General features: G+C 34.4%; 1 protein-coding gene across 1 annotated transcript in view; it reads left to right on the top strand.

Annotated features, from left to right (window-relative positions):
• Positions 1 to 24947, top strand: part of LOC135081520 (PAS domain-containing protein cky-1) — a 162717-nt gene that overhangs the window by 128772 nt on the left and 8998 nt on the right. Inside the window, exons 8-9 of the mRNA XM_063976247.1 lie at positions 8890 to 8996; positions 17530 to 17683. Coding sequence (XP_063832317.1) covers positions 8890 to 8996; positions 17530 to 17683 — 261 coding nt within the window. The remainder of the gene's footprint in view (positions 1 to 8889; positions 8997 to 17529; positions 17684 to 24947) is intronic.

Here is a 24947-nt window from a genome sequence, read left to right as displayed (position 1 = left end):
AAAAATAACAGCTCTAAAACAAATATTTCATATGACTTTAAAATAACAACTAACAGGAACTCTATATATCTCAACCCAATAAATCCTGAGAATGTTATAAGAATTATCAAAAATCTAAAAAATAAAAATAGCGTGGGTTATGACGACTTTAATACTAAAGTTATTAAATTCTGTAAAGATGAAATCTCTGGTCCATTGTGTCACATAATCAACTTATCTATAAGCAAAGGAATATTTCCTAGTAAATTGAAAATATCAGTAGTTAAACCGTTATTTAAAAAAGGTAATAGAGATGAATACGAAAACTACCGTCCTATTGCATTAATATCAATATTTGCTAAAATTTTCGAAACAGTAATATATGAGAGCTTAATAAATTTTTTCGAGAAATATAACATTCTCAGCGAAAAGCAATTTGGGTTTAGGAAAGACAAATCTACCAACTTAGCTATATATCATCTTATGCGCAACATTTCGGAATGCCTTAATGACAGTATTCCTGTGACAGCGCTATTTATGGACATGTCTAAAGCGTTCGATTTTGTATGCCATGAAAAACTGCTAAGCAAGTTGTATAGTTATGGAATCAGAGGACCCATATTGGAATTATTAACTTCATACTTAAATGAACGCTTTCAATACACAGAAATAACTAAAATAGATTGTAGGAAAAATGTTGTAACTGTAAAATCCGATATAGAAGTAGTTAAATACGGAGTGCCACAAGGAAGTATACTTGGTCCTTTATTGTTCATAATTTATATAAATGATCTTCCACTAAATGTTCCGCACCCAATGTTTTTATTTGCCGATGATTCTACGATAATTATTAAAAGTAATGATAATGACTCATACGAGCAGTCCATAAACGATGCTCTTGCAAATGTAATTAACTGGATGAAAGCAAATAATTTAGTAGTTAACCTTGATAAAACACAATATATGCAATTCTATTTAAATAAAAGACGCAAAAAAAACATTACGGTGAGTTATGATAATCATTTAATTGAAGAAGCTAATGAAATACGTTTTCTGGGTGTAAAAATTGATAGTAGCGCGAGTTGGAAACCACATACTTTACAATTAACGAATAAAATTAGTAAATTTGTTTTTCCTTTAAAAAAAATTGCAAGATCTGTGTCTAAGAAAGCTGCTCTTATTGCCTACTATGGATATGTGGCTTCCAACTTACGCTACGGAATAATCCATTGGGGAAACACGGCAAATGTAAATTTATTACCTGTATTTCGTGCTCAAAAAAGATGCATCAGAGCCATCTTCGGCGTCAGTCAAATGGTTAGTTGCAGGCAATTATTTCCTAAAGTGCAGATACTCAATCTTCCCTCACTGTATATTTTTGAAGTTTGTCTATTTGTAAAAAAATATGATTATTATTTTAAATCCAGGATAACCAGACTACATCGCAAAACTCGCAATAAAATAGATATACTACCCCATCATACATCGCGCACTAGTTATTTTTCAAATAGTTTCTTCGTTGTAGCACCTAAAATTTTTAACCATTTACCTGACAGCCTAAAAGAGTTAAATTATAAAAACTTCAAGACAGCACTGTGTGAAATTTTAGTCAAAAAATGTTATTACTCCTTAAATGAATATTTACGAGATAAAATTAGTTACTGATGTTATATTATTTAATTAGTCTAACTAGCCTACCTTAAGTTACAAGATTTTAAAATGTAAGATTGTTACTTGTTCTGAAGTTTGTTAAGTGTTTATTGTTTGTTATGTAGTTATAATTATGTTACAACTACGTAACTGAATTCATATGAATATAATATTGTACGCCCAATCGGCAGGTTATAGCGGTTGTATGTAAACATTTAAGATCTGTGTTATTGTATTAGGTACCTATAACTAACACAATAAATGATTATTTGATTTGATTTGATTTGATTTGATTTGATTAGGCAGTTAAATACTGCACAGTATTTAGTACACCATTTTCTTTATTTTCTTCCATCATACACAAGAATACGCGTGCGTGAGTCAATGTTCGCTCGTATGTGAGGCCTTGTCGAATAGTATCCTGTAGGTGGGCCATCGTGCGTGTTTTGTTTTCGATGTAAACTCGCGGAGATGAACAGGCCTGATATAACTGCCAAAGTAAACACGGTTCAAAGAGGCGTGGCGTCACCCGACCTTCCGGAAGTTCCGCGCCGGCTAAAATAATTTCAAGATTACGTCACCCGACCTATCGGTAGATCCTCGGGAGCTTGAGCGATTGGAAAAACTTTTTATGATCAGTTACTCGTAGTAGCGATTATTTAGAGCTTGGATAATAAATTATAGTTGTTGCAATTCACAAAGCTTTGCATGTAGTTAATTACATTAATCAGTACACGCATCAATTTTGTTCAGTCTTTTTGTTTATTAATAAATAAAAATATCATACTAAAATTGCATACATATTTGTTTGTTTTTGGTCTGGGTGTTTTCTTTCCATAATTTATGTATAACGTATGTACGGGGCTCTGTATCGAAAATCACTATGAGCAATGAGCATCACACACGGTTACCTGGAGTGCATTACCGCACCAAAATTTTTATAAATGTTGTGCTTTAGAGAGTCGAGAGTATAGCAGATAATTAGTCCATCGTGAGCAGAAATGTGTCCACTAATAGCAAAATTCGTTCAAATTATAGTTTTAAAGTTATTAGGAAAACACAGATTTTGCTGGGGTAACGTTTCAAACATTACCCTGGCAAAATTTTTTTTGAAAGTCGTTCTATCCCGGAACCAAATACATGGATAGATAGCTCTTGTTGCGTAGTAATTTGTCCACGAATAGCAAAATTTGTTCGTGTTCCGGTTCTCAAGTTATTTAGAATTTTGCTGGGGTAATGTTTTGTGATGTCCCAGATCTCGTTAATGGCTCAACGCAGAAGTTTGAAAAAAATACCAATGATAGACCTTGATATTTATGTCCAAATTAACTCAAACATTAGTCATTGATTTGAATGATAAACACCAGTGTAATTAAAAGATTTCAGAAAATCAGATAAAACGGATTTGTGAGTAAACCAGTACTCTTACAATCGAATAAAAAGACACTCAAGTCTACAAGGAGTCACATCAACTCCAGTTTTAAATCCGTTGACATCTGCTGCATCTGCCATCTTTTTGGTTAGAAGATTCTTCCATCTTGCAGCGTAGACCTTTAGCTACAGACCTTAGACAGTATTTTTGTGAAAATTCTTACGCATGGTGGAGGAAGGGACGCTCTAGATACTCAAGTCTACAAGGAGTCACATCAACTCCAGTTTTAAATCCGTTGACATCTGCTGCATCTGCCATCTTTTTGGCTAGAAGATTCTTCTATCTTACAGCTTAGACCTTTAGCTACAGACCTTAGACAGTATTTTTTATTATTTATTTGTGTCAGTGTGCTCTTCTAAAGAGTGTAAGACGATTGTATGTAGGTACTATTAAAATGTAATTTTAACTCATTGGTTTTGTCTCATATTTGAGGAATGTACTATGTATCATGAGTAGAGTCTTCGTTTAAAAGGATGCGAACGATTTAAATTTCAATAGGTAGACAAAATTGATAATTCTTAATTATCAAAAATTTTAGCTTTCTCCAGTAACACTGATATTATTATACTGTGACTCATCAAAGTCATCATTGTCAAAAATATTGACAAATCGCGAACTGTCACGGCCAAAAAACTGACACGCGTCCGTCCTCCGTAAGCGCCACCGCGCGACTGATTGAGATTGTCCAAGCCGTCATGGACGATTTTTTCCACATTTTTTAACATAGTAACTAAATAAGACGCAATATAAAAATTTCATCCGTTAAAAGCCCTCAAGTTATTTCTGAACTTTAGTTTAGTAAAAGATTTAGAATCTCAAATCGCTTATTTTAAAAATAAAACCATAAATAGAAAACGAATAGAGGTAACTTTGGGAATTTATTCTATCGAGTCAACTTCATCAAATCGTGTTTCCATCCGTTAATAGCCCTAGAAAATATCCTCAACTATGCCCAATAAAAATCTTAGCCTTTAATTTTACTGTTTAGTACCTCAAAAATGAAAAATGAAAACCTCATTTTCGCCATTTTCTCTACTACCCGGCCTTAAATGTTATTTATACATACGCGTGTGTTAGTTTTCTTCGTAATTATTTTTGTCACGTTATTCTTTCAGTCCATGTTCCAAACTTTGTTTTAGTACCTTAAGGCTTTTCAATTCTTAATGTATTCTAATCTTTCGCATCTTGCATTTTTAAATTGTTTCTCATATTGCACCGCATTCTTTAGTACGAGAAAAACGTTACAGTTATAGTTTATGTGCTGTCGTCTGTCTATCTGTTACATTTTCCTCTAAATATAAATTTCCCATAGCAATTTACAAAGTACCATAGATTACCTGACTTATTAGGGGCATCAGGCTCACATCCGTGGGAGTGGGGCGCTATTAAAATACGAGTATCTGCACTGTTTATTGCTTTACAAAGCAGCTGGAATTAATGTATTTACTATCTGCCGTGTCACCAAGAAACCTATGGTGATAGCAGACTCCCACAGGGTAAAAGATCAATGTTTGAGGCTTTTACACGTTACGATGTAGGCCATACATTACAAGTTGAGTATTTGCTTTAGCAGCTGAGTTAATTGTATAGCTACTTTTTACAAGAACTCTCTCATATTAGGCGTTCGTTAATATTTTTAACAAAGAATGGGTGACTGATGGTCGCTTAGCTTTTCATGTCATAGTATTGATTTCACACTATCCTCATCTTATGATCATTTATATCGTGATGGTATATCGTAGCCGTTTCTAAAAAGTATATTTTTTACTATTTCAGTTAATATTATAATATCCTCGATAGACCTTGGAGATAGGCAATTACTGTGATCGTTACAAAAGAGTTATAATTTTATATTTGCAATTTAAAACGCGATTTTATTTATTTATCTTGATCAAATAAGTTTGAGTCGTGTCGTGTAAAAGCTTGCATCGCTCCCCGATTGATGGATAGTCCAGGAGACCGGCTTTTCGATTTTTTTTTTTTTTTTTTTTTTTTTTTTTTTGTTGAAGTGCTGTCGGTTTGCACTTACTATCGGAGCTAATGGGTTACTCCGCTTTTCGATTAGACGGATAACTTTATGATGACATCATTCAGCTACCTACAGACGTAACGTCTAAGTGATAGAACAAAAATGCGGAATTCTAGGATCTTAGGCAAAATGGTGTCGTGAGACATTTTACGCAAACTACACCTAGTCAGCTTCAATTTATATGTACAAGATTTAAAAATCATGCTTTATTTTGTTGGTTATCTGTTTAATATTAATAAAATCCGAAGAATCAATAATAATATTATAGAAAGAAATAATCGAAACTGAATAGTCGCCAGTAATATTTTTTATTAAAAAATATTTTATTTACTCTACAATAGCATTTGAAAATTAATTTTAATCACATTTATACTATACAAAGCTTTTACACGACAAAAAATTAAAGCTCAAGTTTAAAATTAAGCGTCATTTACACACTCAACGACTGACCCTGGAAGCATTTACCGGCGCCTTAAGTGGTTATTAAGTGTCGATAAATTGGCTAATCTCCTTGTAATTGTTTTCTTTTGCCTCTGTCTTAAGCATTATGACCATGTACAGTCGATAACATATCAGAATATAAATTTTTGTAGCCAAAATAGCCCATACTTACAAAAAAATACACTTTATTAACTTTAAAAGAAATTCGTGGATACGTGAAAGCCCGTATTACAACCCAAACGATGAAGGAGAAAGTATATAGGTACGAGACTAATGTCCGTTTTCACCATCAATCCCTAATTTTTAAGTGACCCCTTTGGAAACAAAATGCCTGTTATGTGTTACCATAGGGGTTACTTAAAAATTAGGGATTGATGGTGAAAAATAAGCTAATCCCACTTCTTCACAAGTTGGCCTCCATTGAAACCCAACCAGTGAAGTTTGAGTAGTCCCAATGATACTATCTTGGAACTCGCAACGAACTCGATCAGAAAAATATAGGAGGAGTTCAAAATATAATATTGATTTCCCTCCGTTGCAAGGCGGGAGACATAAAAATCTATACTAATATTATAAATGCGAAAGTAACTCTGTTGTCTGTCTGTCTGTCTTATTTTCACGCCTAAACCACTGAACAGATTTGATGAAAGAAGAACGGTCATCTGTGACCCAGGCCCGACAGAAACGAGACATACCTTAGTTTTTTTGTCATGTTTTAATTAGTTAAATTATATATTTTTTATATTCGAAATCTATGTATAACACCAAAATATTACCCTTTGTTTTTGTTCAGGCGTTATACAAAAACTAATACAAAATGCCTATTTATCACTAAAATTGGTAAATATATGTACCTAAATGTCTATTACAGCTGCTATGGAGTGTATCTAGGTGACCTGGAGATACAGCCGGATTATACAGGGTGAAAACGAAAAGTTACAAAATCCAAAAATTCAATGTTACTAGCTTCCATAATCTGTAACCTGTTATTGGTACCATTTGAAATAGCATGTGAAGCACTTTCAGAATCAGTAACTAGTTTTTCGATATCTTGTATAGTTTAGAAATAATCGAGTGAGATCACTTATCGTTCCATATGTATAACCACCCTATATAATCCGGCTGTATCTCCAGGTCACCTAGATACATTCCATAGCAGCTGTAATAGACATTTAGGTACATACATTTACCAATTTTGGTGATAAATAGGCATTTTGTATTAGTTTTTGTATAACGCCTGAACAAAAACAAAGGGTAATATTTTGGTGTTATACATAGATTTCGAATATAAAAAATATATAATTTAACTAATTAAGACATGACAAAAAAACTGAGGTATGTCTCGTTTCTGTCGGGTCTGGGTTTTTTTTTGTATGGGGCGTGACCGTTCTTCTTTGGCATAGAGATAGTTTGAGTCCCGGGAAAGGACATAGGATCTAGTGCGGGCGGAAAGCTAGTGTAATATAAATTAAGGGGAGTTATTAGGAAGAAGTAGTGATCTTTGATTTAGTTATGATTACTGATGCAATATTAATAAAAAAAACATATACTTATTAAAACGATATCAATTATAACCTTACCGAAGCATACGCACGACTAGTTCGATGTACTAGGATGAATCAACAAAACGTATAATAATATTAAGACCACCATTAATAAGGAGTTACCAAACGGTTATTTAATAATCATTTAAATGCTCTATTATTTTTAAAGTGTAAGCACTTCAGTACAGCATAAGAAAAATGATGATTGACGCGCGTGGTATAACAACTGTCTGAGCTAAAACGTAACGTAGTTTTAAGCTATTAATATTATTACACCTTATTTGTAAAATTGATTGAGAACAAACGAATGCTCTCTAACAATTTAAAGAAAAAACGTTTAAAGAAAAAGATATAAAACAATGACGGTTCTAGTAAAACAAACAGTTAGGTAACTGTAAGCTGGACTAGTACAAAATCCTATATCTATCAAATATGCGGTTTTAAGCATAGATGTTAATAGGTAGATACATACATAAAGGAAGTAGGTACATTAAATACTTATTTATTACAACTGGCAATGATATCTCCAAACAGCAAATTTGAGAAACGAGGTCTACCGTACTATGATTAATAGTGTCTATGGCCCAGTGTTTGTTTATGTCAAGTTCACTATAATTACATCAATCATTTTTTGATTATTATGTTCAAAAACAGATCAAGGCTAATTATATTTTAAAATAGCACGTGCTCGAATGCATCTTTGGAATGTGTATCAAAGAAATATATTAGCGACAGCACATCAAGCTCCACACTGAGACACTTTATGTAGTTGATATAAGAGTGTTTTTAGAACAAAAAAGTAGTTTGATGTGCTGGCGACTGATCAGTACCTCAATACTATAATTTTAAGCTTAGCGCTTAATGACGAGGTCTTTTTAACGTGTAATTAAGTAGCTTTAACTGTTACAACTGTAACAATTTAGTTTCTGCCCGCGGGTTAGTTCGTTCTCTTTCCTTGATCTAACAAAAAGTTGTGAGCTATACCGAAACTTGTGTTTAAGACTAATTTTAGAAATTTTACGTTCTCATACTCAGTTGATTACTCATACTCGTACTTCCATTTCTCAATCAAATAGTTATATCCTGCTCTATTTGCCTCTAAAATAAAAATACATTAAAATTAGTTCAGTGTCTTAAATGAGAAAAACAGCAGTCAATCATTTACTCTTGCATTTATTTCATGAGTGGAATATTTACTTACAACTGGATAAAAATAATAACGACACACATTGCAAAACGTTTGGCTATTTTTAAAAGCTTTTTATTTAGACAGCGATCAAAAGTTGTCTGCAATGAGTTATTATGACCAACTTGACTGTCAGTTGATAACGTATTGTATAATGCTTAATTGCGGGTTTGTAAGTGGAAAAATTAGGTGTTATGCATTTCCTGAACACGAAATAAAAACGAAAAGGTAATAAAATATAGAATATTATAAATATCCTGATCCTATCCTGAAAAATATAAGTACGGAAACGTTAGAATCTTAATGCAAGTAGGACTGTTAGGCTGGGTTGCACCATCTTAGTATAACTTTGACAAACGTCAAAAATCTGTCAAAATCCATACAAAAAGCACCGGTTATCTTTAAAGTTAGATGGTGCAACTCAGCCTTAGTTTACAAACTCACGCGTTATATTATAAACTGACGGAGTTCACAATTCCACGTTGACAGACGCCTATCAACTTTTTGATATGGAAAATGCGCAAGTTTGATGTGCGCGACTTGTTATAGCCCACCTAAGTGTTCTTCCCCTCAACATATACTAATTACATTCGTAACATTAATACTAACTTTGTGTCTGTTTGTCCAGTAGCGAATGGCACCTGGGCTGGGAGAGGAGTTCGCTTCACGGCGTCAGCTGGTACCACCTGCTGCACCCTGACTGCTGTAAGGAGGCGCAGAGCAAGCATCGACTGAGTAAGTCACTTAAATTCTTACTACTAAGAGCGTTTTCACATTTAGGCGATTTAGCAGCGCGACAAACGCGCGACAGACGCGATCCCGAAAATTTCATACTATGTGTGACAGAGGATGCATGCCTTCACATTATAATAATGCCGCTGCCGCGCTGCAGTCGCGCTACTAAGAGTAGGCGCACACCGTTGATTTTTAGTAGGCCGATAGTTGTGCCCGATTTTAATTTGTATGAAGAATCGGTCAAATCGAATCGGCGTAGTGTGCGCACTCCCTACATGCCCATACTGATTAACTGCCCGACTAAACTATCGGCCGACGAAAAATCAACGGTGTGCGCTTACTCTAACGCCCTAATGTGAAAGCGCTCTAAGGCTGGGTTGCACCATCTTACTTTAACTTTGACAAACGTTAAAAATCTGTCAGGTTCCATACAAAAAGAACAGGTTACCGTTATAATTACGGTCAATGTTAGGTGGTGCAACTCAGCCTTAGTGTTAAGGCCCTGATTTAATCACTCGTGGCTGGAAGTAGAGTTTAGAGAAAGTAGAGCAGTACAGAGCTCATGAAAAGTCAAGCAAATTTGCAAAAAAGATTTATCAAAAAGTACTAAAGTTACTAGAAGTAGGATTAGGCTGAGTTGCACCACCTAACTTTGACCGTAACTTTAACGAAAACCGTTGATTTTTGTATGGAGTTTGACAGATTTTTGACGTTTGTCAAAGTTAAAGTAAGATGGTGCATCCCAGCCTAAGAGTTTAAAGCCATAATTTAATATACTTCAGCAGTTTACTAAAAGTAGGGCTAAAGAGTAGAGTATAATCCGCGAAAATAGACTTGGCCAATGACTGGCAAGATGACTTCATCAGACTCTAACAACGACTTTGGGAGATAGACTTTCTCAGATCATTAGGGACATACATAGAGTCAATGACTTTGGTGTTAAGCTACTACATATTTTGTAAGATTTAGTACCTAATTCTCACGTTGATATGCATCTGCACTCTACCGCCATAACTTATCTATAGAACATACCACAATGTTTTAACCATAAACAATCATGTCAAACATTGCAAAATTACAAAGGTACTGCAAATAAAGCACGTTCAGATTAAGCCATCAACACTTACGATCATCTCGATAACCTGCGACAGAGTTTCCCAAACTTAGTCTAAAAGGGAAAATAGTAAAATCATTAAAACAAACTGAGGCTAGAAGGGAAAATAATAAGATCATTTATGTGGGTAGGATTATGTCCAAAACGCCGACTGTTTTAGTAGCAGATAAAAGATGAGGAAAAAACAAACATTTTCCAAGAAAATACTGCAGCTGATTTTTATCTCAAGACAGGAGTTGAACTCACAGTTTTTAGCAAACCTGAAAATGCTCTTTATTATAATTCCGTGTATGCTAAATCCCTGGATAGATCTAATATGACTAGGAGTATAATGATAGTGGTGAGCAGTCAAAGTATTTCTAGGAAAGCGTTTAAAAACAACTACGGAGAAAATTACCAAGTAAAGTCTCTTACTAAGATTGGTCGTTATTAAAAAAGGTTGGGAATATCTGACCTACGACAACATAAACGCTTTTAAGTCACACGTTAGAGAAAGTTAACATGATGATCAAACGTGACGTCCGCGTGTAGACGCTTTACCAACTACGTGAGCGATTAAATCGGGCGAATCGAGTACTCGCAGTTCGCAACACTAACTGTCAAATCGTAGACAAACAATTCTAAACTTACGTCGAGGGCGCGAAATTCTAAATTTAAAATTCAAAACGTGACTCGTGACTCGGTGTGGCGGGAATTTAGTGCTTTGGACAAATTCAAAATTGGAACACTTTCGAATGAAGCCGTGTGAAGATGGCACGAGTGACGGGTGACATGGAGATTGCATGTGTGATACTACCCACAGCGGGATAAAGCGCTGTCAGACCGTAATGGCGGATATTTATTTGTCACGTTTACGATTTCAGAATACCTGATAAATTAATTACAGAAACTTAAAGCGGAGAATATAATGATGCTGAAATTGAGCAATTGGATGAGAAATAAATTAACTGGCTTCTCATTATTGTCAACTGCTATTTCGTTGTCATTATTTTGAATTACGACATCTTAATATATTCATGACTTTAAAGCATTGTGAAATGAGAATTAAACTTGCCGAATGCTAAAATGTTTTGGTGTTTTAAAATTGTTTGTGAATGTGATATCAGGCCAATTTGAGCCATTACATTTCACACGAGAATTAATTATTTCTATTTACTTTGGTATCATTATATCATTCATTTAAGCCGAGCGTAGGCAGAGCACAGTAAACGCGCTCACAAATCAAACCCACTTTACACACGGACAAACAAAATAACCGCTCTACGATAAACGTACGGGGCTGTTCGCATAGCGCAAAGAGTACCGCCAGGTCTTTTAACAGATGAAAAAAATGTTGCTGAGGAACGTGTAATATTTTAATATTTTGAAAAGCTCATAAGAATCAAGAGAGGATAGGATTACGACTTGGTGATTGACTAGATACTGACTTTGCTGTTATTTTTCTAATTATTATTATTGCTATGATTTTTGTCATAGTAGAGAAGAGTAATGAAAAATAACAAAAACTGAAAAATTAGGTTTTTCTGAAAATTCTACTTCAAACTCGAACATTAATCTTATAAAACTATCAATTTGTTAGTATTTGTCTTCAAAACTACAAAGAATTAAGCTTTTTTGAGCTGGTTGTTTCCTTTATGCTGTCCCGTTAGCCAGTCTCAGCACAATCACAGCGTCGTCAATCTCCCGACTCTAAAACCAACAGTCGAGAACGAAATTGCACGAATAATCGACCAACATTAACCCCCATTACTCTTGGCAACGTATTTCAACGATTCCGAATGTCAATCCATCGACTTCATACGTCGGCATAAGACGGATATTCCTTTGCCTGTCTTTTTAAAAAGTAAAAATTGTCGATGGCAAATCGAGCTCGAGTTCGAGTCATCTTTCGAATGATTCGTTAATCGGAAAGGCAAGGACGAGGCCACGTGCGTTGACCTTTAGTGATGTGACTAGGATTGTCTAAGAAATAGAACAGTACAATAACATTGATAGACGATCTGCTATTTTTATGAAGGCCATGTTTCATTATATCCCAGTTTTTGCAATATTCTTTTGAAAGGCTCGCACTATTCAACTGCAAAATGTTTTCTTAGAACATGATAACGTTCTTTGAGAATTACATATTGATTGGTTTCGTACCTAGTTTCGGACGACCTCATATAAAGCTGAAACAGAGTGGCATCTTGTGCAGTTGTAATAATTTAAGCTATTTTACTACAAAATTGTAAGTATACGATTATATGATAGGTACTGTTGACCTAAGTATGGAGAAAGGAGAGTATACGAAGATTTGTATCAATTTATTCACAAAAAGTGTCCAGGCATATTAATATTAATCTCGAAGGTTATTTCTATGATTCATCATACGTGAAGAAACTTATCTTTTGGGTTCCTAATAGTCATGAGATCGCTCCTGATTACATTACATTACATCATACTTTAATAAATAACTTATTAATAACTTGCAAGAAAACACGTAGTTCACATTATTACGGTAAATTCAATAAGTTAATAAACGATCAGCGCGGATCATAAAGAGTATTAGCCGCCATTTCTGAAGTAATTTAATAGATTATGTTAAACTAATTGCAATTATCATTGAGATCGTTAGCATTTTCCATTCTTTGTCTATCATGTCGTCGCTTGCCTCTCTAACTGACGTATCTGACATTTTTTTCGAAACTGAGTTATCTACACCATCTTAATCAATTTCGCAAGACGAATCGATCTGTCTAATCGCCTGAAAATTTTGCAAAATGTCAGTTACGTCAGTAAGAGAGGCAAGCGACGATGTGTCAAACGTCGTTGGATTTATTTAATCTCCTAATCCGATAAATAAGATAGAGCAAATATTACATTCAAACAAACGTTAGCAATATGCACAATTACCTATTTGAGAGTAAATTATTTCAATGTTTTTATGACCGAAACTACATAACATTTATAACCTAAACTACATACCACAAAATGATCGTCATTTCAAAATTGAAATACTTAGTTTTGAATTATTTTTACCTACATTTGACAGACACTGTCCCGTTGCGTGAAGGAGAGTCACTAGTTAGTTATGTAAAAAAGTAAACGTTTAAGTAATTCAAATAATTTTGCAAAATGTAGGCACACAAAAGGGTCATAGGTATCTAAATAAAGTTGTTTAGGTACATTTGGCCTCTGGTCTTTGTGATACGTACAGTATAAGTAGGTACACATTAAAAGATTAGGAACATTATTTATTATACATTAAACTTTTTTGCTAATATCAGTTTCCCATCCATGACTCATCATTACAATCACTTACGATACATCTTGTAAGTGGTAGCATTATCTCGATATGAGCATGCATATTTGACATTAATTAGAATCACCTTTAGATCTCGTTCTATTCAACGATTCAACGTCGATCGATCTACGTAAAAGATCGGTGTGTACCTTTTCAGCTAACCAAACTTAACTGACAGATTGGTATTTATGGGTTCATTAGCCTTTCCATTTGCCTGCATAGGGATTTTTTGTTAATGCATCTAAAGAGGGAAGTACTTCAAGGCAAAGGCACGGTGACATCTTATGTATTTGTCATGTGCTGTCTTGCAATATACACGTTTAATTTAATATACTGTTGACTTAAGTAAAGTATCAGATGAAATTAAGTTACACGAAGCTACGATAGCCGAACGGGTCGGACTAGCCGACTCAAGATCCGAGGAACGCGGGTTTGAATCCCACAGCATGCCGCTCGACTATTGTGGTGAGCCCACTCGTAACACAAGCATATTTAGCTTACCAAGAGGGGCTCACGGGACTATTAGTAATTTGAGCAATAAAATTACTAATCACTAGTTTACAAGGTTTTTTACCCAGAGATGTAACTGATATGTATCGGTAGAGTTATTAACCCTTACTTAAAAACTGAACTTAGAAAAAATTTAGGACGTCATATTTTGTAAATATTGATTATATAAATTTTTATCATTTTTATAAATGTATCTCTAAAAACAATCAAATATGAGTTGTGTTACTCCTTCTTTTATAGTGATTAGTATCAGTTTCCCTTATTATAGACCAGCAGCAATCCGCTACATATTTTTATCCCAAATTCCTTGATATCTTTCCTCAAAAACCTTCAAATCCTGGTGAAAACTTTCGCCATGCTCAACACTCACGCTTCCCAGGTGCTCAAGTAAAAAATCCAGGTGATAATGTAAAAAATGAATTTTTAACGACTTATTCACACCCATTCTTTGGTAATTCCTCAATAATTTGGAAATAATTTCTGCATAATTCTCAGATAAAATAGTTTCCCAGGAAACTTTTCACTACTGCTTTAAATTAATACCAAGCATCTTTCCCTTACTGGATTGCTGGGTAATGACGGATAAAGAACTCCTTCAGATTGTAGCACAGGTTTTGTGACTGATGCAACATCAGGATATTGTATGTTCTTGGTTATTGTTGTTAAAACCTGTAGTTTTAGTGAGGCAGAAGTAACAGTCATTAGTTTGATTTGTTGGTTCTCTCCATGACATTGGGGTGACGAATCGTGTATGTTTTCTTTTTCCTGCAGCCTAGTACAATAATATATTTCTCAAATTTTCGCACACTACACCAGGAACACATTTTTTATCAGGTTTGTTACCGAGATTTGAAAGTAATAGAAATAGGCCCGTTTTACGGCCTTAGTGATTGGTCTTTTCTTTTCTGACAATATAATTTGACCACAAACTCAGCAAAAGTTATTTGGGCTTAATTTACACTACCTTGGTGATATTTTAAAACAAGTGAAAATGTTAAAATAATACTTAAACGCAATTAAAATAAAGTAGAAACTCCGACACGGCTAACAAGACAGCTTACTTAGGTTAATGTGGATATCTCAAAAACTTGACGTGATAAAAATATGAGACATATATTTTTGTAATAAGGGGACTGGTAGAAAACACATCCAATATGAATTATCTTTGGGTAAAAGTAAAATTTTTTTTTGTAAACTAGTGATCTTAAAAAAAAGCTTAGACGAAGTTGTTCGTACTTAATCATGAGTAATGTAGTAACACACCTCTATGTATTTTACACTAATACTTCACCGTATATTGTAGATGCTTTTAAAAGCTTTTAACGTACATTAAATGGCGTGCAGTAAATAAAACCTGACCTTGCCCAAGGCCCACGCTATCAAACGGTGTCACTATGAAATATAAATCACCACTCAATACGGATGTACGACAATTAGTATGCAGTTAATTACAATCTAAGACACGTTAAGGGGTCTACTTCGCAAAGTTATGTCTTACGAGAGTTAAACAAGACAAATTGAGCTTAATAATGACTTTTTCAGGGTCTCAGGGGAGTATTTGACTTTGAAAATTAAAATAAAATTTTGGACGTACCTACTTACTTGTAATCTGTAGGCTTGTAGTGGTAAGAAATAGATAATATGGGAATTCATATATTTCACCTACATTTTTATCTGCATCATAAAATCGTGTAAATCGTGAAGTAACGAGTATAAATGAGTGAGAGTGAGAAAATGAGCCAGGGAATCCAGGGAATCCAATATATGCTAAAAGTTCAAAACGGCTTTGATTATTTTTACTCGGATATGTTTGCTTAAAAGAGAAACAAAATGAGTAAACATTGCATCTATGGTCCCCATTGACCTACTCGTACTTATATCTAAAGTCAATGCTATTGCCTTTATATTAAAAGTAGCATTGACAGAGCGACCTATTTGGATTACCATAATCTTGATTAAGATCAAAATCAAAGTACCTTCAACCAATCTAATCTGCATTTTGTACAAATTGCTTCGATAAAGCCCTTCTCTCACACCTAAGAGCCTTTTCTTTAATTTATGCATGTAGTATATTAATAGCAGTTACCATACTTGTTAGTAGATCCGCTTATTCCGCGCGTAAATCTAAACAAGATAGTATATCTTTTCACGTTCACAATTCTTTTTAATCCTAAGACTTAATGATGGCTCAACCAGACCATCAGCTTCACCTGCTTACTACAGCAGCCATCAATTATAACCAAATGACAATTATACAGTGATTTTTCGATTATTATGTTTCGAATTGAACCCAATTTGAGATCACCCAATAGGCAGCGTCCCACTATGTAATCACTAAGCCCGGGAGGCGTTGTAGTCTCTTGTATGCACTTATTTAAACATTCTTAACAGACAGGTGTCTCTACAACCAATCAATTTCTATTTACTCCCATGATCACCATAAAGAGAAAAACTAACCGTCGCTAATTAAATAACACCTACCAAAAGGGTTATCGTCTAAACGGATCGACAAACTAACAAACTGGCCATTTATGACGGCGATTGATTCGGAATCCGTATTTGGGCATGCGCACGCGCCTATAGCCCATACTTGGAATATGTAAATTAGTATCGAAACATTCGTTGTCAAAACTTCAACTTCTATCCAAAAATGAACTCTGAGTTGGAAAAAATTAGACACACAATCAATTGGTGAAGAATTCTCGATAATCTTCCCATTACCACCACCGAGTCGATTGACCAAAGGTGTCAATGATGATTGGTTGTTAGTAAAATCAATTCGAACAATAGCTTTTTTGTTGGCCAAATCAATTGTGGTGATAAAAAACCGTATTACAACGGGTTATTAATATCATTAGGGTCTACCAAAGGTCGGAAAAAACAGTGTATCTTAAAAAGATGTGCTAAAAAATGACCTTCTGTCATCATGAAGACATGTTACCTAATCTAAGATGACCTTTTTGTTAATTGTAGTGTTGCAAAAAGTAAGTAGGTAGGCACCTGATAACAATGTGTTCTTTTAGAATGACTTGAGTGTTTTGAAAATCAGCTTGTTAAGGTTTTATAAAACCTTTCAATAGCAATGTTTTCAATGATATTTAAAATTGGGATTGTCAACTAAACAGTCTTCTTAAGAATGCCATAAAAAAGTAGAAGTAAACTGTCAATAAAGCATAATTTGTAAGCTAAGTTCTGTTTATATATGTCAACGTGAAATTGTGAACTCTGTCAGTTTATAATATAACGCGTTAGATTGTAAACTAACAGTGGGTTAGGTTAGGTTAGATTGTAAATACACCACCGGCGCGTCAACGCTGCCACACGAAAATGTATGTAAATATGCCAGTGGCTGCGTTTGTGGCGTGAAGCCCGTATGCCCGCCAATAACACCCTCTTTCCGTAGCAGTCGAGGTAAAGTCGTATTGAAGCACTTTTTAAAATCCTTACTAATGCTAAATTCCGGTCGCCGAGCACGTAGAATTTCGTCCAATGACCCCAAGCTACCCATCCTTATCGCTCGCGCGTAATTATATTAATGCGACCGGACTTTAGTTATGACTCTTTATAAATTCTGCTTTTAGAGAGATACATCATCTGAATTCTCTAACGATATCTTTTGTCAACAGTAACACAATCCGAGCAAGAGAGGTCGTGCATAGCGCTGCTGAGGCTACAGCGAAGATGCGGGCAGTTCCTATGGGTGCACGCGGTTTTGCAGCTTAAGGACAACCTGGAGAACTCACAGCGGCCGGTTATTGTGTGCACTAACCAGGTGTTGAGGTAAGTCTGACATTTTTATAGCTGCTCGCTGGTTTACGTACACTACTTTAGAGACAGAGGTCATGGTTTTGATCCTTATAAAACGTACCTATCTATGTTTTTTTAATGTACCCGTTCGAAAAATAAGCGTGTTTTATGTTCTTAATCAGACAATTTATGACCAGCTAAGACTTCTAGAATAAACAAACAGCACCCAACATTCAGTTTTGTTTCAGCTAAAAATGTTGAAGCCTTATAAAATTAATTCGTTCTGACTTCTAGATAATCAAAACTCGATTAATTCTCAAGCAAAGGTTCAAGGCAAGTTTGTTTCTTCAATCTCCAATATTTAAACCTATCACAGGCTTTAATGTGTAATAAATCAAGAATCATACAATTTTCATTGCCTCCACAAAACATTTCTGTTTCCATGTTATTGTCAGAGCAATCAATACCATTCAGTTTTAAATAAACTGCCAACAAATTAACCAAGCTTCAAATGCTAATAGCATAATTTATAGTGTTCACAGCGCACCGTGTTTTCGCCTACGGTTTCCCAAACTTAGGCATACATAGTAACTGTCATTTAGTTTAATTGAAGTATAGAAGCCGCATTATGTGAGCTAAAATAATTAGACAAAGGACAGTCGAACTTTCCCCTGGGATTTTACGCCCGTATTCACAAACATTACCATGAGGTCTCATAGTGCGCGTGGACGCACAGGGCGACACACGATCCAATCACAGAGCTCTATTCAACGCTGTGCGTTCGTTTTGCTGCTTCACTTAAGCAGGCATCGTTTGTGAATACGGGCGTTAGTCTTCGCTATAATAATTTTATTGGCGGTCAAGCTGTAGATTATGGTTATACAGAAGATGCAATGGAACGTAAGATTGGCATGGTCGCAAGGTGGGATTCCAAAATATTGTGTTTACTAGCTGTCTAACATAGAGTTTAACCCCACCTCGGTGCTAAGAATGCAACATACCCTGAGAGGCTGAGATATTAATAAATTAGGTGTGAGAGCTTATATTGGTCAAACATACTTTCTTAATATTTTTAGAATGTTTGACCAATAACGCTCTTGAGGATGGCATACTACCTTCGTGAATTTATGATGGTACTCGTATATTGACAGTTGATATGCTCTTTTTTCTTTGAACTAATATCAACAAAGCTTTTCCAATACAAAGTTCTGGCGGCTTCTATTCTATAGTGCTATTTGTCTGTTAAATCAGCGAATGCAAATTGGCGATAAATCGATAAGATAAACGAACTTTAGATGCGGGAACCAATGCGGTTTAATGAGAAACAAATGGTATTTAGTATAAATTAAAAGGATCATTGATAAACTCTATCCTCTGGCGTACGCCCCTTCTAGGTCAATCTATTACTTTTGTCTATCGAATGGCATTTCATATCATTTTAGTTGTCACAGCACAATTTTGTATTCATATTGCTCCTTCGAGTGTTTTTCCTACTAAAATAACTACTCCACTGTGGGGCCAAATCCCAGGCTCTATCATGCTTTGCGTGTCCCGCCAAATTACAACGACAGAATACAAGTTAGCTTCAAAATATGTGTCATTTTTCGGTTAATAACCATCTGGGGTCGATAAAAATCTCTAGAATATGTAGTGTATTATATGTAGGCTTGATGTTGAAATAAAATGCTGAAGTTATTATTAACACTTGGGGTTTTATTCTTCTTAATTACTTCACAACTTGTACAACAACGTCTGTCCTTCGCTTTTTCTCCATTAAGATTCAATATGGCCGCCGCAGTGTTGCCAACCATTACATCATATACCTTTTCCAAAAAAAAAAATTATAAAAAAAAAGATAGTTACATATTATGCAACTACAAACTTAAACATTTATATACTTTAACATATACTACTTATCAGAATTTTAACTATTTATGGAATACTATGTAACATTGTGTATGTTTTACAAACAAACTAAGACTTAAGTTTACTTAATTATATTGTCACTATGTACTTATATTTCTTTATACATAAAAGTTCCAATCATTGTAGTAACTGAATAGTTTCTGTAACTGCACACTCATACATAAAACAGTACCATCAGATTATTGAGAGCGAATATGATATGAGGTTCTAGTATAAATACATCCATTACAATCCTTGACTACATAAGATCTATAATTATTGTTACATATCACTATACCTTGTAACCATTGGTCACTTTGTGGATCTTTCTTAAACCATATCTTTTGGTTTAACTTAAAGCTAGGTTTTTCCTTTACATTTCTATTATAGTTTCTTATATTTCTATTGTTAGTCTTAGCCATCTCAGTCTCTACATTATCATTCAACTTTGGTATTAAGTACTTATAAGTGGATGGTAACTTTGTTTTTAAGTTCCTGTTCATCATCAACTGTGAAGGTGTGAAGTGCGTGCCTGATACTGGTGATGATCTATATTGTAATAAGGAAATCCTAAAATCTGTTTTATCTTCATTACACTTTTTTAACATTTTTTTAGCTATCTGTACTCCACGCTCAGCCATACCATTTGATTGAGGATATCTTGGGCTAGAGTAAGTGAATTTAAAACCCCATTCACTAGCAAACTGTTTACACTGTAAGGAATCAAATGGAATGTGATCTGCTACAATTTCAGATGGTATGCCAAAGCAAGCAAATACATCTATCAATACATTTATTATAGTGTTTGCAGATTTATTATTAATTAATTTTATATCTAGCCATTTCGTGGTATAGTCATAGATTATCAAATAACTCTTCTTTTTAAAGTCCATAATGTCAATGCCTATCTTTGAGAATGGTAATTTAGGTACCTCATGTGATAGTAAAGGTTCTTTAGTGTTGTTATTCTGGTAAGTTTGACAGATAATACATTTCCTAACCAATGCTTCTATGTGTGAATCAATATTGGGCCAATAATACAAAGTTCTAGCCAGTTGTTTCATTTTTGTCATTCCTAGGTGACCTTCATGCATTTTATGTAGGAGTTTTAATCTAAGAGAAGTTGGAACCAATAATCTATCATTCATGAACAAGAGTTGTTGATCAATTGTTATAATGTCTCTGAATTTATAGTAATGTTTTAAGTTATCTGGTATGTTTTTATCTGGCCAGCCATTCTGGGTGAATTCTAATAATTTTGACAATTCTACGTCTTTAGATGTTTCTATCAACAATTCTTGTTTTTGTTCATCAGAGCACTGTAAATAGTTTGCAAGACCTATACAGTGTATTACCTCATACATGTAAGATTGATCATCCTCAGTTTCCTCTAAATATGAACGAGACAATAGATCTGCTATATGCATTAAACGACCTTTTAGATATTTAAATTCAATATTATATTTTAACAATTTTAGTTTCATTCGTTGCAATCTAGCTGACGGAATTGCATGGATACCTTTCTTTAATATGCTCTCTAAAGGTTTGTGATCATTAAGTATAGTGCACTTTTTACCATAAATAAAGTAATGAAATTTCTTTGTTGCCCAGACAATACTTAGTAACTCTTTTTCTATTTGGGAAAAATTTCTTTCTGCACTAGTGAGACTTCTTGAAGCATAACATACAGGTTTCCCATTCTGCATTAAACAGCAACCCAATCCATCCTTACTTGCATCACATTGAATTGTAATTGGTAATAAAGAATTAAAATTTTGCAATACTGGTGCTGTACTGATACACTTTTTAATGTTATTAAAAGATTTTTCATGCAACTCCGTCCATAACCATGTCACATCTTTTTTCAAGAGGGTATTTAATGGTGTTGTCAAGTCAGCTAGTTTATTAACAAAGTTTCTTAAGTAATTAATCATTCCCAAAAATATTTGAAGTTCTTTTTTGTTTATTGGAGTTTTAATGTTCATAATGGCTTTAATTCTGTCCGGATCAATTTTCATTCCCTCTTTAGAAAAAATGTGACCAAAATACTTTACTTCACTCAGCTTATACTGAAATTTTCTTTTATTAAATTTAACATTGCTTTCTTTTGCTCTTTCTAGTACACATTTTAATATTTTATCATGTTCAATTTCGTTTTCAGCACATATTAACAAATCATCGCAGTATATTACAACACCAGGTATGTCACCAAAGGTTCTTTCAGTGTATTTTTGGAAAATTTCAGATGCTACTGACAAACCAAATGGTAATCTGAGAAATTTGTAACAGCCAAAGGGAGTACTAAATGAACACAAGTCTGTTGATTTTTCTGTTAGTTTAATATTATAGAACCCATCCGATAAATCTAGTACTGAAAAAATTGATTTATTACTTAATTTGTTTACTATTTCATCCAAAGTTGGAATGAGGTGAAATTCTCTTATTAAAACTTTATTTAAGTCTTGAGGGTCTAGACAAATTCTCAAATTACCATCACTTTTCTCAACTATGACAAGATTACTTACAAATGATTTTGGATGTTCAACTCTCTCAATAATCTGATTTTCTTCTAAACTTTTTAGTTTTTGAGCTAGGCGATCCATTAGTGCCTGTGGAACTCGTCGCGGTGGTTTCACTACAATTTGTGCATCTGGTTGAGTGTGCAGTTCCAGCGGTGTGTCAAATTGTCCTATGCCCTGAAAAAGTTCGGGATATTGATTAATAATTATATCTTTGCTTTGAGCATTTACGCTGTTTATGCAGTTATTACTTGTTTGTGATAGATTGATATTATTTGAATTTAACAAGTTTAATTTTAGTAGTGAATTAAGACCAAGTATTGGACAAACATTTTCTTTTATTATTAGAAATTCAGTGGGTATTTTACCCAACTCATCATTCAAATATATTGTTAATATTATTTTACCTACTGGTTTAATTTTGTAACCCCCAAATGCTTCTAATAAAATGTTTGTCTCAGACCACTTAGGGTTCTCATCATTGACAATTTGTTGCAAGTGTTTTAATGAGATCACATTTACTTGAGCCCCTGTATCACATTTATAAGTAACTTTTTTATTTTCTGTTCTTAATATTACTTGCCACTCATTTCCACCAATTAACTTTTTACCTCCGATGGAGTGACATGCTTTAACTAGTCATAAGTTATGAACATAGTTATCATCAGTACTGGCTGTCTCAATTGAATTAACTTTTTTGTTTTTGCAACCTTGAGCGAAGTGATTAAGTTTATTACATAGTGAACAAGTTTTACCATAAGCGGGGCATTGCCGTGGGCCATGTTCCCTGTTACATTTTTTGCAATGATAAAAAGTTTTGTTGTAATTATTTTGTGAAATGTACCTATTGTACTTAACTTTAGGGTTTTGTGGGACAACTGCATCGACCTTGAGTGACTCTTCTTGCTTCTGAATGATCTTGATATGTTCCCGTGATAGTTCCGCAGCTCTGCATTGGTCTAGTGCTGATTCCAGGGTTAAGTTATTAGTTTCTAGGAGTTTTCTTTGCAGGTTCCTGTCTCGGATACCCATGACAATTCTGTCCCTTAGCATTCTGTTTTCTTGGTCTTCATAGTGACAGTTCTTTACCAATTTCCTTATTTCAGAGTAGAAACTGTCAAAGGATTCCCCGTCTTCCTGATTTCTGCTGTTAAAGTTGAAGGTGCTTATGATCACGTTCTGCTTTGGTTCAAAGTAAGTATCAAATTCTCTTAGCAAATCTTCATATTTAGGTGTTTCTTCTGATTTCTTTAATATATTGAAGTAGATGTTTTGTCCCTCCTCGCCTATGCAGTTCAGTAAAATGGCGGACTTTCTTTTTTCTGTGACTTTTTCCAAACCGGATGCCAATAGGAATACTGCTAATTGTTGCTTAAAATTTCTCCACCTCGTAAGCACGTCACCTACAGAGTCCATCTGAAGTGGTTGAGGCATTTTGAATTCGAGAGGAGTGCCCATTTCTTCGGTTTCTTGCAATGTTTCTTGCACGTGTTTGGAGTGGTTTTTCGTATCGTGATTTTCGTCAGTTTTCATAACTTCTTAATGGTTCTTGAAGCCGACTGCGCCATGTATTATATGTAGGCTTGATGTTGAAATAAAATGCTGAAGTTATTATTAACACTTGGGGTTTTATTCTTCTTAATTACTTCACAACTTGTACAACAACGTCTGTCCTTCGCTTTTTCTCCATTAAGATTCAATATGGCCGCCGCAGTGTTGCCAACCATTACATGTAGAATTGCAGACTTAGCTATTAACCCTTTTATCAACGACTAGTTAACCCAAATACCGAGCATTCATCCGACATCCACCTTTATCTTCACAACAAGGGCACTTCGAGATCAATAAAAGCTCACTAATAAATCGTATTCAATGAATTTTCACATAAAACCAAGTTATATTTGCTATACAAGTATACAGACGTTATAACGTAACAAATCGTCGTGTAGGCCGTTTTGTGGGCAATTCTTAGTCGACTATTGCAGTTTACATCATCCGATGGAAGCACTGATATAAACATAAAGTTTTATGTGGATTGAGAAACGGACTACAAGAACCGATAAATGATTTTGTAGTAAAACATCGGAATACGAGCAGTGCTGTGGGTTTAAATAAACTTATACATTGCATACATAATCAATACGTATGTAGGTACTGACTTGGATGGTCGTAGATAATAGTGGATATCTATGTACATCATATTTCTAAGCGAGTCTGGGGATGCAATGTCTAACAGATTCTTTATTTTGACGGATATTTAAGTAACTGTGTAATTGTTAGCGACGTCCAAAGAAATACGCTAATTTATCAATTAGAATTGATTAGCAACGTTAACAGTCAGAAAATTACACAGTAATTGTCTCTTTTTATTTGATGGCAAAATTAGTGGTCACTCCTTTTTGTAAAACAGTGTTTAACATTTTGCGAATAAGTGATGATGTAGATTGACCCGATTAGTACAGTTTTACAGATATGTATGTATATCAATAACTAATTCCATGCTTTTGAAAGTGAATCATGTAGGTACTCTTACATTCATTAATACAGTTGACCCTAAAGTTGTAAGAGATTGTATCGAATTCCAACCTTACGACATTAGTATAAGAATCGAAGCTTTTGCAACAAAAACTTGCTATTATAACAATAGAGCCATCCTCGTACGCTACGAACAAGATACTCGTATTTATCGTCAACGACGAGCGCAATTATGATTACGACTTTAATCCCCGTCCCATACTGCATTTCGTAATTATGAATTGGCCTATAATTGGCCTTCATTTTGTTGGGAATCCAGCCATTGCAAGGCTGCGGACATTTGTGAGAATCTAGATTTTTTATTTGTAGATTTATGTACTGGTTTATCAACAGCCGCC

The sequence above is a fragment of the Ostrinia nubilalis genome, chromosome 20, assembly GCF_963855985.1.
Source record: "Ostrinia nubilalis chromosome 20, ilOstNubi1.1, whole genome shotgun sequence".
NCBI classification, from domain to species: Eukaryota; Metazoa; Arthropoda; class Insecta; order Lepidoptera; family Crambidae; genus Ostrinia; species Ostrinia nubilalis.
This window is presented reverse-complemented; position numbering and strand designations above follow the sequence as displayed.